This window comes from Nicotiana tabacum, chromosome 20 (genome assembly GCF_000715075.1).
Source record: "Nicotiana tabacum cultivar K326 chromosome 20, ASM71507v2, whole genome shotgun sequence".
NCBI classification, from domain to species: domain Eukaryota; kingdom Viridiplantae; phylum Streptophyta; class Magnoliopsida; order Solanales; family Solanaceae; genus Nicotiana; species Nicotiana tabacum.
Window position 1 is genome coordinate 42,951,804 of NC_134099.1, and position 17,732 is coordinate 42,969,535.

At 36.5% G+C, this 17,732-nt stretch overlaps 3 protein-coding genes and 1 pseudogene across 3 annotated transcripts; all 4 read right to left on the minus strand.

Annotated features, from left to right (window-relative positions):
- Window positions 1-693: 693 nt before the first annotated feature.
- Window positions 694-3,390, minus strand: LOC107821492 (2-methylene-furan-3-one reductase-like). Its single transcript, XM_016647926.2, has 4 exons — window positions 2,776-3,390; window positions 1,894-2,217; window positions 1,389-1,548; window positions 694-1,103 (listed from the first exon to the last, which is right to left on the minus strand). The coding sequence occupies exons 1-4, from the start codon at window positions 3,190-3,192 to the stop codon at window positions 838-840; spliced, it is 1,167 nt and encodes a 388-aa protein (XP_016503412.1). The 5' UTR covers window positions 3,193-3,390; the 3' UTR covers window positions 694-837.
- Window positions 3,391-4,626: 1,236 nt separating this feature from the next.
- LOC107821494 (putative nucleoredoxin 1) lies at window positions 4,627-7,009 on the minus strand. The gene is made up of 4 exons (XM_016647928.2): window positions 6,649-7,009; window positions 6,047-6,526; window positions 5,495-5,968; window positions 4,627-5,405 (listed from the first exon to the last, which is right to left on the minus strand). Exons 1-4 carry the CDS (start codon window positions 6,745-6,747, stop codon window positions 4,815-4,817), a joined length of 1,644 nt encoding a protein of 547 aa, XP_016503414.1. The 5' UTR covers window positions 6,748-7,009; the 3' UTR covers window positions 4,627-4,814.
- Window positions 7,010-8,395: 1,386 nt separating this feature from the next.
- LOC142174755 (putative nucleoredoxin 1) lies at window positions 8,396-11,115 on the minus strand (annotated as a pseudogene).
- A 145-nt stretch (window positions 11,116-11,260) lies between these two features.
- On the minus strand, window positions 11,261-15,776 carry LOC107821493 (putative nucleoredoxin 1). The gene is made up of 4 exons (XM_016647927.2): window positions 15,211-15,776; window positions 12,824-13,303; window positions 12,245-12,730; window positions 11,261-11,902 (listed from the first exon to the last, which is right to left on the minus strand). The coding sequence occupies exons 1-4, from the start codon at window positions 15,292-15,294 to the stop codon at window positions 11,390-11,392; spliced, it is 1,563 nt and encodes a 520-aa protein (XP_016503413.1). The 5' UTR covers window positions 15,295-15,776; the 3' UTR covers window positions 11,261-11,389.
- Window positions 15,777-17,732: the final 1,956 nt, after the last annotated feature.

A 17,732-nucleotide genomic window follows, 5' to 3' on the forward strand; every position in this document is an offset into this window, starting at 1 on the left:
TTTGATTCCATTGAGGCCGGACTTGAACTGCCGCAGAAGCCTCAAATCGGTCTTCCCTGATTTTGACCGTATACATTTTTCTAATTATTTTTTGGGTTGTTTACACCAGCAGGCCACTTTTCCGGCCTTGTATTTAGAATTCAATAAGACATGTGGTTTGACTATTAATTTTGAATTTTAACTTCAAATTAGGTGGTCATTTCGAAACCTCATATCACTAATCTAACTTTGGAAAAGTGATCAACTTCTAAATACCCACAAAAGTGGCTATTTATGTAAATCAGCCTTACTCCCTCCGTTCCTTTTACTTCTCATATTTGGCTTTTGCACACCCATTAAAATAATGTGACTAAATCGTGCTTATTTATTTATTTATCTCAGTTTATTACTATTCTTATTTTCACTATATTAATCTCTCTGTACATTTTTTTAGAGCAAAGATAAAGGTGGAGATAGTTAATTATTTTTCCTTGATTTTTTAATATAAGTAAATACTTTTTGAAACAACTATTTTAGTAAACATGACAACTATTCTAGCTAGCTCTTCGGGCTTTGAGTTTTTTTTTCAAAGAACTACTAGCACTTACGCAACGATTGGTAAAACCTTTTATTATTGGAGTAATTTTTTTTTCCTTCTGCTAAGAATTCAAAGGTTAGTAAACACAAAATACGAAAAGCATGTTCCAGAAAGAGTGCACACGAAAATCCTCCTTTGGAATCTATTTTCACTATGTCCAACAAGCACAATACATGTTATTGTTGTCTTAGAGGAACAAAAACTTTTCCTTTTCCTAAGGTAGCCTCAATTTAGAAATTGTACAAAATGAGAGCTAACTTTCAAGGAATGGGATGAATGACAACTTTTCCAGCAGCTCTGCCAGTTTCAAGATAAGAGAAAGCTTCCACAACCTTATCAAATGGGAATGGTCCTTTTGGATCAATTACTGGTTTCACCTTCCCACTCTCTAAGTATGGGTTCAGTTTCTTCAACATCTCTCCATTTGATGTCACTACAAATCTAAAACCGGGTGGAGTTACTGCCCCTGTTAGCACTGCTACACTTCCACCTTCTTTCACTGCCTTCACCGCCTTTTCGCCCTGACCTGTAGTTTTAAATGAAAAGTTGGCTGTCAACGACCTTTACCGTTATAGTGGTTAAAGTTCAATTTAATGTAGTGCGTAAAGTTCAATTATTTTAATGTGAGGAGAAACATATAATTTTGTGACTTGTTATTATAGTGGATAAAGTTTAGTGATGGTACGTGCAATTAACTCGAGTGTCGAGCATGTCTTGGTGTTCCTCGTATCCTTTAAATTTGGATATGCATTTTGTCCTGCCAGTGTCTATACTAGATTGGATATTGTATAAGTTGCAACAGAGTTCTTACCAACTGTATCATAAACCACATCAAACTTTTCAGGCAGATCTTCAAAATTATCCTTGGTGTAGTCAATAGCTAAATCAGCTCCTAAGCTTTTCAAGAGTTCCAACTTCCCTGTGCTGGAGGTAGCTGCTACTTTTGAAGCACCAAATACATGTTTAGCGATCTAATCACAGAAAATGTGATAATTCAGCTTCCATTTTTAGCAGGCAGACACATGAAAATGCACATTACACTATCATCGATATCTAGCATTGTACAGTAAATATGGGGAGGGTAGTGTGTACGCAGACCTTTATCCCTACCCTAAGGTAGAGAGGCTGTTTCCAATAGAAACTCGGCATCCTTCCAGAACTCCCCACCTTGCTTTAGGGGTGACTCGAACTCACAACCTCTTGGTTGGAAGTGGAGGGTGCTTACCATCACATCAGAGCAACCCACCTTGTCTAGAACTAACTCCTTTTCTAGAACTGAATTAATACATTCAAATGATTTAACTAAATTTTCATACCTGGATTACAAGGGATCCAACACCACCAGCACCTCCCAAAACAAGAATAGATTTGCCAGCAGAGAATCCAGCTTTCTCAAGACCTTCATAAGCAGTTTCAATAGCTAGGGGAAGACTAGCAGCCTCTGCAAAACTCAGATTCTTGGGTTTCAAAGCAACTAGTTTCTCCTCTACAGCAGTGAACTCAGCTAAAGATCCAAATTGCTTTGGTCCATCTAATGCTTTCTCATGTATATCTCCATACACTTCATCCCCTACTTTTACCCCCTTTACTTCACTGCCAACTTTCACTACCACACCAGCAACATCATAACCTGGCACAGTCTACACAAAAATAAACACATATTTTACAACTATTAGAACCACACAATAGAAAATATTTTGCAATTTTGTCATATGTTACTGTTGAATTATTTGACCATCTCATCTACAAATTTAAACTATTACATAGGGTATACTTTGGTTTACTTAATTATAACTTCAAAATGCCTACTCACGTGCGTTTGATCTTTTTTTCATGGGCCAAACACATAATTTTTTTCTTCTACATAATAGATGATGGAGAGATTTGGACCCAGGATCTGTGCTTGCTCTGATACAACGTTAAATTGCATGACAATCATGGCATCATATAAATTAGAGATAATAATTTTATTTAATTAATTATATCTTCAAAGCCTCCAATGATTTCTAACGCAAAATTTAAGTCACAGAAATCTAGACACTAGTAGTGAACCTCTACTCATGAAGTAAAATGTACATAGAAAAATAGTTGAATTTGCAAAAACACTATGAGACAAGTGATGAGAAATGCAAATTTACAAGTTAAACATGGAATTCAAACCAAACTCAAGATAAAAAGAAAAGGGTGCCTAAACTTACAGGAAGTGGAGAATCAGTGGCCTTGAATTTTCCAAGCCGGCGTTTAAAATCAACAGGGTTAAGAGCAGCAGCAACAACCTTAATCAAGACTTGATCTTCCCTAATTTCTGGAACTGAAACATTGGACTCAAACTTCAAAACATCAGCACTTCCATAATCAGTGTAAGTCCAAGCTTTCATTTCAGAAGGAATAGAAGTGCTTGTTGATGTTTCAACAGGAGCAGCTTGAGAACTAGCAGAGACTCTAAGTGGCAAAACAGTGGAAAATTGGCTCCTTTGAATGTAATTTTCAGTTTTTCTACTACCCTTTAATCTAAGCACAGAACATGAAGAAAATGGAGAATGAAGAGAAGAGAAAGAAGAGGGAGTGTGAAGGGGTTTGAGTTGAAGAGTAGTAGAAGATAACAGAGCTTCCATTATTCTTCTTCTTTTCAACTGTTTTTCCCTGAATCTGTTTTTCCTCAAAGCTTAACTTTATCTCTGTGGTAGAGGAGATGAAATGCTTGTTGTGGGTTTCTTTTTGGGTAGATTTCAATTTTCAGCCATCCATTTGTTAGTAACTTAGTGATTTGAAATATCCTGTCCTCAATTTTTTCTCAATTTTTTTTTACTCCCTTCTAATTTATGTAATTTATGTGAACCTGTTTGACTGGATACGGAGTTTAAGAAAAGAATGAAGACTTTTGAAATTTGCGGTCCTAAACAAGTTCAAATGAGGTCCAGAGTATTTGTGTGGTTATAAAAAATTCTCATTAGGGGTAGAGTTGTAAGTTTAAGCTAAATTATTACCAAATTTAGAAAAGGTTCATTCTTTTTAGAACCGACCAAAAAGGAAATAAGTTGACATAAACTGAATATAGGGAGTAATACTTTTTATGTGGGCATAAGGAAAATAATAGCCACAAACTAAAAAGAGCATTGAAGAGACAACATATGGGCTTTATGGAATTTTTCTTTGAAGTTTCAATCTGTTGGAGACTAGTGACTATGGGTAGATAAGATTTCAATTATAGGTTTTACATTTTTGTTAGCTCCTTTTATTAGTTGTATATGCCCCTTGATAAGCCAGTTTAAGGTATTCAGAAACTTCACTTAGGTTAGTGATTAATAAAGCAGGCATGAAACCTTGAAGGTGAAGCAGCAGATGGCCATTTAAAGAACCAAAGCTTAAAAAATAAAGAGTTCAAATTGCTATACGCTACCAGAATTTTTACTCTATCGGTGCAATTTAATAGTTATATGTCATGATCAACCATATCATCATGTCACGTAGGTGTCACTTAGCATATATGTTTTCATATGAAAAGCTTACATAGGAAAGAGGCTAGCACTTGTAGGAAGGTTTTAGAGAAATATAGAGATTTCCTAGGAAGACCCTAGAACCCTACGGATTTACTAAGACAGTCCTTGGAAGATTCTAACTATGTAGAGAATTCTAGAGAGGGGACTTGTAAATAATAAGGAACTTATGTAATAATTTTTATTTACTCACTAGCCCCTGGGAGATTAGTATATAACTGGAGATATCCATTTGTAACTCATGAAGCAAAACAATAAAGTTCTCTATAATAAAAAGCTTCATTTGACAAATTTCTCTTGTCTTTCTTATCTAACATTCCTTTAACGATCTTGAGTGTAATATTTTAGGCTGACTTGGCATAGCAAAAACGTGCGAGAGTTGTGCAAGATCGTGAGAAAGTTGTCAAGTGTCGCACGTACACTTAGTTCAAAACTAAGGACGTGACATATAGCATGTTATTATTCTATGTTGTAGGTTATGCCAAAAGTTACTTATTATATGTCAACTTAACGTGATAGTATAAGAAAATTAGACCGTTGGTGCACATACCATAATCTCAAAAAATAATCACTAGCGTGACAAGAGGCACTAGACTGTTACATATACTAGAAGCTCAGGCATAAAATGATACAAAATTACACAAATTGGATGTCTAATCACAAGATGAATTAGAGGTCACAAAGTTAAAGTGGATCTATTACTAAAAGGGGCTTGAGGGCTTCTCATCAAACATTTGCTTTCAGTTCATTTCTTCTTGTTTTGGAGCACATTTTGGATGTAGCCCATAATCACAACGTTTGCAGAAGAAAGACCAACCATACCCCATCTCCTTGCACCCACTGCAAAGATAAACTTGCTGATGTATTAATGCAAGTTCATGCTCATTGTGAATTTCATCTTTGCCTTTTTTGGGCCAACCTGTTGAAGTTTTATCGAGGCGTTGCTGCAAATTCTTTATGTGTTCTTCTGTGAAGGGATAGGCTCCTGCACCATGTGTCTCTAACAGCTGTCTTACTTGTGTATTCACAGTGCAGCCACTAGGACTAATTGCTATGACCACCGGAATGCCTACTATGTTGAATCTGCGCCATAGAAACGCCTTCCTGTCATCGTCGAAAGGGAGTTCTAACCATGGCATTCTTGAAAATAAGTTATTAAAGGAAGATTCATCTTGATCACTAGAGATGAAAATCACTTCAAATGTTTCATCTTTCTTCTTGATTTCTTGGTATGTAGTGATGAGTTTAGGTAGAAATTCTCTACTTGGAAGACTCCACTGAGCTGCAAAATACAGTACAATGTTGTTCCCCACTAGTTTAGACACAGGAACCTAAAACAAGAACAGAAAACAATAGCATGATTAGCAAACAAAATGAATTTACATTTTCAATACACTCATTTTAAGCTATGAGAACTTACCTTTAAACCACCATTCGAAATGACAAAATCTCGATCTGCAGTAACAAGAATAGACTCTAATGTTTGTGCTTCTAGTTTTTCCTTCTTTAGATTAGCCAAAGTAATAAGCTTTTCTTGGGTGAAAGGAAAGGCTTGATCACCATATTCTTCAACAAGTTTAACTGCATTTTGCTGCAGAGTCTTCCCATCTGGACTAATTACAACTAGCTGCGGTAGAAGTTTATGTTCAAAGTACCTAACGAGTCTCTCACAGTTCTTGTCCTTGAAAGATAAAGCCAACCATGGCATTGCTTCAAACCCTTCATTAAAATCCTCATATTTTTCATCCAGAGATAGAAGCACAATTTCAAAATTCTTTTGTTTGAGTTTTTTATATACATCTGCTAGCTTCAAGGTGAAATTCCTGCACCCTTTATGAGAAGCCATAGCAAAATATAGGCCAACTGTTTTCCCTTCAAGATCAGACACAACAATCTGAAAATAAGCATGTCGAAAATTAAGCACAAAAACCTGAAATGCATAAACATCATCCAACTTGAAGACAGTTATTACCTTGCTTTCTTCGTTTGAAATCAAAAAATCACGGGATTCATGTACCAAAATAGACCTCAAAGACTGATTCACTTTAGCCTTCTCTTCTTCTTCTCTCAAGTAATTTACTCTTTCAGATGTAAATGGATAGGCCTCAGGACCAAAATGTTTGATAAATTTGACGCCCTCGTTGCTCAAAACTTTCCCCGTCCCATCAAGAATCACAAGATGTGGAATTGCCCTTACTTTGAACGACTGCTTTAACTTCTTACGCGCCTCAGCATCAGCAAATGGAACAGCAAGCCATGGCATTTTCCCAAAGTATTCATTAAATGATTCATTATCTTTATCGGATGAAATGAACACTATTTCAAAGTCACCTTTAGGATAAAGATCCTCATAAGCTTCAACCAACTTTGGTGTAAACTGGCGACATAAACCACACCACAAACCGGAGAAATACAAGCCCACAATCTTTCCCTTTATGCTGCTAATCTTAACCTACAAACAAGTATATAAGAGTGGTGATCGAGTTGGTTCATATTCGATCTTTCATATACTCAGAAAAGACTATAGAGGAAGTATGCAAGTTAAGAACTCTAAAAAAATAAACTTATACATACCTGTTCACCATTTCCACATATTAGAAAGTCTCTTTCCTCTGATGACAGTACAACTGCGAGATCATGAGGGAAACTTTCTTGATCAATTGCCATAGCCATCAGTTCTGATTCTTATATCCTCAGAACTGTACAGTATATAACATGTTTCATTTGATATGTTCTGTTTGATTCTATCTTAAAGATAATGGATAATCTTAGCAGGGAATGTTGAGCACTTGCCGGTCAATTTCATCTGAATTTTCAAGCTGGCCGGCCGTGTCACAAATACATATTAAATTGGTTTTAAGTGCATTATTGAATAAGTTAATCCCCTCAAATGGTTTTTAATTAGCCTTTTGTCTTGCGAACATGGATAAGAAGTATTATAGCTGCCTAGACCAAACTTTGAACAACATTTTATTACATTGTGTTGCACAATATTGTAATCAAATGCACTATATGATAGTGACAAATGAAATTATATACGACTATTTAGGTGGACAGCGGAATCTTGATTCCTCAACTTCCAGGATTCCTTTATATATGCTGCTTTGTCTTTACTGAGAAAAGCTACAGCATTTGTAAAACTCCATTTAGAGAAACAAATTTGTCTTTATTTCTGTTTCTTTTTTTAGTGGTGGTTTGGGGGGGGGGGGGGGGGGGAAGGAGGCTGATAAAACATGCTTAGGTACAACTAGTAATTTCTTTAACGAGTTCTCTACCCCCATAAGTTGAAAGATGAGAGCAATCTTTGGTCCATAACCATTACTACTTAGTACTTTCAGAGGGAACAGCTCATTATACTTGATTTTCACTAACCAATCAAATTAATTTTTCTTGTACATATTTAATTGTTTACCGTAAAAATGGTAATAACAATTAAATTTGTTGATGAGACTCTAAAAATACGTGATATATTTTTATGCTAGTTTGTTAAGCAGTTGATGCTAGGTATGCAAGACTTAGAGACGAATAAGAGTAAAGGAACAAAGTGATAACCAAACCGATGAGCCCAGCTATTCGGGGCCTCGAGCCTGTCGATTTGGGGCCTCAAGATCGATTCCAGGGCTCAGGCTCGAGCTATCGTGGGCGATCGGGGTAGGGCTAACAGTTATGAAAGAATCAACGAAGGCTCTTTATGGCCAATGATAAGCAATAAATGATGAACCAATATGAAGATAATAAATGAAAGTAAGTAATATCAAGAGAGTATATGAGAGAGCAAAGAGAATGTTCTTATGTATTTCTTGTGGAGCAACAGAGTTTACAAAATGGGGAGGATCCCCTTTATATAGGAGGGGAATCCTTCATAGTACAACAAGCATTAATTACAAAGGTACGGAGACGTGACAACTAGATGACACCCTGACTCGGGTCTTAGAGTAGCTCTCTAGGCTCCGTCAGTCCTAGCCACGTGCCATGGGAATTCCCCGTTTCTACCGTGGCCGTGGTCAACATTATCCTAAGACCGAGTGCCGACGAACCTCGAGGGAGGAGACTCGATCGTTAACCTTGTAGCCTCGAGACTTCGAGATGGTCTTCCGAGGTGCTTTGATAATGAGAAATTGGACCCTCCGATTTCACCGTATACATTAATATTTTAAGTTATCAGTAGAAGAAGAAAAGTAAAATTTTAACTTATAGAACTAATTGGTGTAAATTATTAAAGCTTTTGCAGTCCAGATAAGTGACATCATTTTCATGTCAATCATCTTATTCTAAGACTTATTTTTAGATTGGGAGGGAGTTGGGAGCATTTGGACTGTAGTAACAAAGAATAGATCATCATCATACAATATATTTGCCGTGTATAATAAAACATAGTCATAAAGCAAGACTAAAACCATCAACCCATAATAACAAATTAACCTTTGTAACAAATTCCACCATCACAAACCCATCCTTCTTTTGGTTCTTGCTCCTCTTTGCCTTCCTCAGGATCCATTTTGCTTTCCTTTCTCTCTTCTAGAGCACGTTTTTGGTGCAAAAGAGTCACTCAGAATAGAATGAGCATATCCTACAGACTCACTGCATCCATCACAATTGTAAGATATACACTCAGTAAGCAGAATTCATGCTGGTGAAGTTTGTCCTTGAGTTTCTCCGCCCACCCCTTTGCTTTTTCTTTGAATTCTGCCTCAATCTCGTTATATATTCCTCAGTGAATGGAAAAGCATCAGCACCATAACACATGATCAAATTTATGGCTCCAGTTTGAACAGTCATTCCTGATGGTGCTATAGCTACCAACATTGGGATGCCACACCCTTTGAAAAGGCGACTCAAGCATGCCTTCCTTTCATCACCAAAGAGAAGAGCTAGCCATGACATTGTAGCAAAATAGTCATCAAAGGAGGCTTGATCTTGGTCACTAGATATGCACTTCCAATAGACCATTTGTGGTTTTAATTTTGTTATGTGCTTCTGTAAGCTTTGGTGTAAAAGCACGGCATGGCGGCCTCAGAAAGGTGGAGAATATGCTTCCATATCAGGCACCAGAATCTACAAACAGAAAATTTTGTTCACTTGTTTTAGTTAAGGATAAGAGCAAGATATCAACAAAAAGGGTGTCATGTTAATCATAATATAGTAGTCAAAGCATTGTGAATGACATGTACAGAAAGTATATCTCATGCCTAAATTGATTAATGATAGATGATTGTGAAACTCCAAAGCTCCAAGTATCTTATGTAAGAATAACTCATGTTAAATGGATTTGGCTTACAGACATGTACGTATGGGTATAGAACAAAAGATATGTGCATATTTTGTAAAATTATCTGGGATTCTGAAAAAATCTGAACAAAGTACCTAGACCATGTATCATAGAACATAACAATAACACCAAGATGTGATGTTTGAATCTAACCTTTTAACTATCTTTTCCAATGATGGAATCACATATCTCCAGTGACCAAAATCGATTCCAGTGTCTCTGCTTCTCGCTTAGCTTTCTCTATCTGTTCAAGTTCAAAAAGCTTCTCACGCATAAAAGAATATGCCAGGATGCAATGCTCCTCCAGGGCTTCAGCAACATTAAAATGAAGAGCCTTCCCGTCAGTTCCAATGATGACTAAGGTAGGAACGATAGAGAGCTTAAAATAATGGGCCAACTTGTCACAGGTCTTCTCTTTCAAGGGAAGTGAAAACCAAACTCATGCTTGCAAACCCCTTCTTTAAAGGTTCATCATCTTCATCATCAAGGGGAATCATCACGATCTCGAAGTTTTCTCCCTGTGATTTCGGCTTGTCATACATCTCAATCAGCTTCTGAGTAAATGACTCACATTCTTCGAATGAGGTCATTGAGAAATACAGGCCTACAATCTTGTTATCAGGACATAGTGAAATATCATCGAGGCTATAAATTAAAGAACATGAGTAAAATTGCAGAATCTTGACAAGAAACGACATCTAGAATCAACCTCCCTCTCATCAGCTTCAACTAAAAAGTTTACTGATTGAAAATCCAAGATAGATTTCAAGGATTGTTGGAGAGAACTCAATATCTAAGAAAAGCATCAGCACATCTTCTGGAACAGAAAGCTATCAAAGGTTTGATGCTATTTGACAATCATAAAACTTCAATGCTATTTGACAAGGGTTGCAAAACAAAACTTTCCAGAGCCTAAAGATGTTGTTTCTGGATCTGGCAGTCCTGAAACGTCAACGAAAAAAGGAGCTGCAAGAAAACTTCAATCACAACATCATAGAGTACAACAAACAAATGCTTCCAGAACCAAGCATCCAAAACATTTGGCTTGCCATAAGGGTAAGATCACAAAAAAAACATTATTACTTACATAGACAAGTTAAAGTTTTTACAATTTCATTAGCAGTAAATCACATACAAAGCACAAGTTCTAATATTCCAAGAAACAAAACCACTTCCACTCTAGTCATCAAATTTGACTCATGGAAAATTATCGCAAATTGGAAGACTTGGAAAGCCTAACAAATTCAAAGCAAATTGTGATGAATATGCAGACACACACTTCTCTGGACAGTTCCAGCATTTTCTTCTCTTTGGTATGATAATGAATATCTCCAAAACCATTGCATTTTTTAGCAAAGATTTTGAACGTTCAAAAAGCTTATCATAGTAAAATTCTTGAGATTGGCAAATGAAAAGTTTGAAATCCGACTCTGCAAACCAATATTATATCCTTTGCACAAAAAACATGACTGAGCAACACAGGAAAAAATTAACATGGAGATGGACATTATAATCTGGATCAAATACAGGTCCAATGCTTAATAAAACTTGCATTGCACAAAAGAGACAAAACAAATAATTTCATGGTAGAAGTGCCTCACAAAGAACGATTTCAAACCCCACGAATATGCTTCCTAGAAAATGATTTTGAAAGAAAATTCATGTCTAAAGACTGATAGAGTAGGTAAATAAAGCAAAGAAATGAAAGATGTTCAGTTCGTCTGCTATCCCCTTTTTTCCTTTCAGAGCAATTTTACCATGGAGAAAGTGAAAATTCCTCACCAGATCAACATGAAACTTTACATTAATTGAAACCAAGATGGACTTAGCTTATCCAGTCAAGATTAAGTGCCATCACGTCTCATTCAACAATTCTAAGATCTTTGATCTGAGAATCTACAGAAGGGAGTGAGCATATGGACTGCGGTACCACAGAATGATCTTTATTAAATGTGCCTTATATGAAACATAGTTCTGTCTGAAAAAGACACGTAGTACAACATAGTCATAAAACAAGATTAAAACCTAAGAACCATAATAAACAAATTAACTTTTGGAACAAACTTCACCATCACAAACCCATCCTTCATTTGGTTTCTTTTCATCTTTGCCTTGCTCCTTTTGATCTACCTCAGGATCCAAGTTGTTTTCTTTTTTCTCTGCAATTTCTGCCTCGATCTCCTTCATGCGCTCCTTGGTGAATGGAAAAGCCTCAGCACCATGACGCATAATCATGCTTCTGGCTCCAGTTGTAATAGTCTTGCCCGATGGCCCTATAGCAACCAATGTTGGTATGCCTTGAACTTTGAATAGGCGACTCAAGGATGCCTTCCTTTCATCACCAAAGGGAAGAGCCAGCCATGGCATTGTAGCAAAATAGTCATCAAACGAGGCTTGATCTTGATCACTAGATATGAAAATCACTTCCAACGGTCCACTTTTCGCTTTAATGTTTTCATATGCTTCTTTAAGCTTTGGTGTAAAAGCACGGCATGGCGGACACCAGTGTGCTGAGAAGTAAAGGAGAATATTCTTCCCTACAAGATCAGACACCAGAATCTACAAAGAGAAAATTTTGGTCACTTGTTGTACTTCAGGAAAAGAGTGACATCAACAGAAAGAGGTGTCATGTTAATTATACAGTAATCCAAAAACTGTATACTGAAAACCTTGTTTTATTTATCAGCAGATGATTGAGGAACTCTGAAGCTCCAACATCTCATGTAAACATCACTTATGTCATAGAATCAGCTTACAACGTATATGCAATAGATAGGTGCAGTCCTTTGTTAAATTAACTGGGAAACTTGAGGGGTCTGAACAAAGTACCTACAGCTATGTCAGTTCGATATTGGTATGCAAAGGCAAATAAAGGATCCATGTTCTATGACAGCTTCCTACCTTTTCACCGTCTTTTCCAATGACGAAATCATGATCGCCAGTGACCAAAATTGACTCCAGTGTTTGTGCTTCTCGCTTAGCTTTCTCTATCTGCTCAAGTTCAGAAAACTTCTCAGGGGTAAAAGGATATGCCAGGATGCCATGCTCCTCGATGGCTTCAGCAACATTAGAATGAAGAGTCTTCCCATCTGTTCCAATGATGACCAAGGTAGGAAGGGTAGAGAGCTCAAAGTACCGGGCGAGCTTCTCACATGTCCTGTCTTTTAAGGGAAGTGAATACCAAGGCATGCTTGCAAACTCTTTCTTAAAAGATTCATCACCATCTTCACCATCAAGGGGAATCATCACAACCTCAAAGTTTTCCCCCTGCGCCTTCAACTTGTCATACATATCGATCAGCATCCGAGTAAATGATTCACATTCTTCGAAAGAGGATATTGAGAAATACAGGCCTACAATCTTGCCTTCAAGCTCAGCAACAGGTACCTAATAGTAATCAAGACATAGTAGTTACGGAAATTTTAATTAAACAACAAAAGAATAAAACATGCAGGAAAAAGAACAGCATCTTGAATCAACCTTCCTCCCATCAGCTGCAACTACATAGTTTCTTGATTGTGACTCCAAGATAGATTTCAAAGATTGTTCTCTTTTAGCTGTTTCTTCTTGCTCTTTAAGTTCATTTAGCCGTTCTTGAGTAAAAGGGTAACCTTCCACCCCATGCTCAAGGATGATCTCAACCCCGTTATCTGTCACTACCTTTCCACTGTCATCAAGGATCACTAAGTGGGGTATTCCCTTAACAGCAAACAATTCATCCAGACGTTTACGTGTTTCAGAATCAGAGAATGGGACAGCGAGCCACGGCATTTTAGAGAAGTACTCCTTAAATGATTTATCATCCTCGTCAGCAGTAAGGAAAACAACTTCAAAGTCTCCTTTTGGTAGGAGCTCATTGTACGCCTCTACCAAATTCGGGGTGAAATGTTGGCATGGACCACACCATGATGCTGAAAAATACAAACCAACTTTTTTTTCCTTTAAAGCATCAAGCTTAACCTGAGATTCATATATGTGAGTAAATTGTCGTAAATTAGTTAATCTGTTAATCGAAGCTAGCTACTAATTTCCATAATTCACCTTAGACCTTTTCCAACACACATGTCTATACCAATAAAACTAAGAAGTCAGGCATGTGAAAAATAGATGCATAGCATATACAATTGAACTACATTGAAAATGTTGTACTTCTAGTCTTCCACAGAAACCAGAAATGGCAAAATCAGATAGTGGTTCTAAAATCCACCACAAAGATACTCGAACATTAACAAAAAAAGTCAGAGAAAACACTTCTGAAAGATGACTCCTGTCACACCTCACTTTCTTATTCTTGGAAACACCTTATACTTCAAACATATTATCATATTTCAAATGTTAGGAAAAGCTATTCCCGCGAAACCCGACCACCCGACTCAAACAACTTTTTGCAACAGTTTCCTTGAAATGAACAACATAATTATTTGGTTAACAGTGTTTTCAGAAAAACAAAACAGAATGAAAAGAAAAAACAAAAAGAGATTTTTTTTCATTCCAACTAAAACCATTAAGACTAGAAGTAACCAAGATCAACCCAAACTTACTTCCACAATATCTCGCTAACTCTTGAATATATACTTTGATCTTTTATGTATGTTAATATTTTCATTTAATTATTACATGTTTAATCCCTCCTATTATCATGTTCATAATTTTCTTAAAAGTACTTTCATCTTATTTTTTAAACCTGTAAAATACTTAAATTTTATTTAAAATTATTTTCATACCTTTCATGTTACAAACTTCTCAAACTCTTATTCAGGTTGACTTATGGATATTCTTTATGACGTTCCTAAAGCATAGGTGGAGCAAAATATTGTGGATAGCTTCGCAAAGTACAACAACAACAACAACAACAACAAACCCAGTAAAATCTCACAAGTGGAATCTGAGAAGGATTGAGTATACGCAGACCTTACCCCTACTTTATGAAGGTAGAGAGACTGTTTCCGAAAGACCGTAAGCTCAAGAACATTAAAAATGAAGCAATAGAGAAATTATGGCAACAACAAGGTAGTAAGGCAATGGAAGCAAATATTACAGCGAGTAATAACAGAGATCCATGGATATGAAACTACAAGAATAGTGTCAATCCTACCGATAATAATGACACACTGTATAAAAACAAGGGACTAGGAATAAGAAAATACCCGACTAGTACTATTACTACTGATAAGACAAGGCGAAACTCTAGACTGTCGCTCCACTTATTCTTAGGCCTCCCTCTACCCCTCCTCCGACTCGCAGTGGGCAAAGTAAAGGGTTATAAATCATAAATCTCTCTTTCTGAATAACAAATCAATCCAAACAGTTTTAAGAATTTCCATTCGAAAGTAATCTATCAAATTTTGAAAAACTTTTTCCAGGACATTCTCAAAAAATTGCCCAAGGCCGAGATCAATCTCAGAAGAAGATTTCTTACTTAGACAAAAAGGAATAGCGTATCTCGAATTTCCATTTGCTCACATATTAAACTACAACCAAGGAACATGGTGGATAGATGCGATCCCTCCACCCTTAACCAGAGGTCTTTGGGAATGGAGAATCTCAGGGTAGCAAGCTCTTTCCCATTAAATGGGCCCTATGCGGGTCGAGATTGTTAAACCAAAAGAACAACAAGAAACTACAATCAGATACTCCAATTCATCATTTATCAACATCATCTGCCACATTTCTGCTATAATTTGCTTTACTAAACCAAAACATTAGTAGAAACATGCATTTATTATAGAATTGGAAGAAAAACTCAAAACACACACACAGAACAAACCCAAAATCCTGCTTTATAACACACACAGTAAAAGTTAATGAATATTCAAATTTTATAAATAGACACGCACAACACAAAGAATTTATTGAAGTATAGATACCTGGTCACCGTTGTTGCGAATGAGAAAGTCACGATCCGAAGAACCAAGGAGCTTCATCAGATCATGAGAATCCTCCCCAGCCATTTCCCTATTCAGTCTCCTTATTTTTTTAGTAAACAAAGTATTGTAGTCTATGCAACAAAAAATAACCAAGAGTAAGATGCCAAGTAGCCCCTCCTTGGACCTGCTTATATAGGGGCCAAATAAAATCAATTAATGAAGAAAAAGACACGCTGATTTTTTGATTGAGTAATATTAGAGGCTTTACTAGATTCTTCTGAATTACTTAGTGATTAAGACTCAACATATTTGTGTGAATTGAGACGATCGATGTGAAAAAGAGAAAGACGACTTGGGAGTGGACTAGAGGTTGACTGATTTTTCATTTTTTTAAAATCCCTCCAACCTACCGTTGTTTTCACACTTGCCCCCAATGTGATCGGAACACAACACCTAACGACGGTGGGTGATGGAGATGCTTTTACTAACAATTGTTTCATAGAACATACTTAAATTAGTTATTTTCTCTTATATCAGAAGGGACAGTTAAGCTCCTCTAAGAACCTATGTCATCAACATTTTAGCTTGCACTGGCATCTATTCTTGTGCTTGTACATTTTACACGTGGCTATTGCATCCTTGCTTACGCAAATGGTATATGTCAGCTTTTCCAATATGTAGGCCCCTTTGAATTTATTTCTCTATATTTCTCAAATGTGAATTTGCAGAATTTTCTATTGTACTAGTCACGTACAGTACTATCTACATATTATAACACATTATTATAATGATGACACTAGAAATTCAAGTTTGTTATAGCCTCTTATATTAGAAGGGACAGTTGAGCTCCTTTAAGAGCATGTGTCATCTTGCACTGGCATCTATTCTTTTGCTTGTACACTTTGTATGTGATTATTGCATCTCTGCTGACGTGAATGGTGCATGTCAGCTTTTCTAATATGTGGGCCCCTTTGAATTTATTTCTCTCTATTTCTCAAATATGAATTTACAGAATTTTCTATTGTAATAGCCACGTACAGTTCTATCTACCTATTATAACACATCATTGTAATTACGACACTCGAAATTTAAGTTTGTTATAGCCTCTTATATTAGAAGGGATAATTGAGCTCCTTTAAGAGCCTGTGTCATCAACATGTTAGCTTGCACTGGCATCTGTTCTTTTGCTTGTACACTTTGCACGTGGCTATTGTATCCCTGCTAACGCGAATGGTGCATGTCAGCTTTTCTAATATGTGGGCCCTTTTGAATTTATTTCTCAAATGTGAATTTGCACAATTTTCTATTGTAATAGCCACGTACAATACTATCTACCTATTATAACACATCATTGTAATGATGACACTAGAAATTCAAGTTTGTTATAGCTTAGGAAGATTTTGTTTACAAGTACAAAAAACAGTATGCAACTTGCAATGTTTTATAAATACATATTGTACTACATACCCTAATTTAATTAAATTTATTGTAGAGTACTACGGCCCGAATTTTTCACCATCGGGACCGTGATGGCACCTAATATTGAACTAGCTAGGCAAGCAAATATTACAATATATTTCACTTTTTCCTTTGTCTTTTACATAATTGAAATTTTACAAAAGTAGCTCAGCGGTAATAAATACGGAGGAACACAGTTTAAAAGATTATCTTTAAACTAATAACGAAAGCCGAAATAAAATTCACCCAAATTTGGTGTCACAACTCACGAACAGTCTACGAGTACTACAAATAATGGTCTGAACAAAAGTTTACATTTGTCTCGAAAGTAGATAAAACATAAATGAAATAGGATAGAAAGGGATGACAGGGCCTGCAGACGCTTGCAGGACTACCTTAGGTCTCCGGAACGCAGCAACAGCAATCAACCTCTCGATCAGCCACTAGCTCCGAAATCTGTACAAGTACAGAGTACAGTTCAGTACAACCGACCTCATGTACTTGTAAGTGTCGAGCCTAAGCTCAATAAAATAATGACGTGGCTACAACGGGGCATACAACATATACAACATGCAACAGTTTATACTAAACAGAAAATAAATACAAAATGTACTAAAGCAATAACTGGCATTAAATAAATTTGGAACCCAACTGTTCTACTAGTATTTAGCTATAACCAATCCTTAAGGGTGTTTCAACATCACAATAATGGACCTCAACATATATGAACACGTAACAACAACTAATGTAGCACACATCCTGATCCCCTTATATAAAGAACAACGATATCAATATTCACCCTTATTCCTCCTTGTTGCGGCGTGCAACCCGATCCCACCTGTCCACCCTTATTACTCCTCAACACATATCACCCTCATTCCTCCTGTTGCGGCACATAACCCGATCCCACCAGACAATCACATTTCACCCTTATTCATCATGTTGCGGCGTGCAACCCGATCCCAATATATATATATATATATATATATATATCCCAATATATAAATCAGCACCAAACACAAAAATAAAGATAAGCGTTTCACAAGTTAGTTCAAATCCTCCAC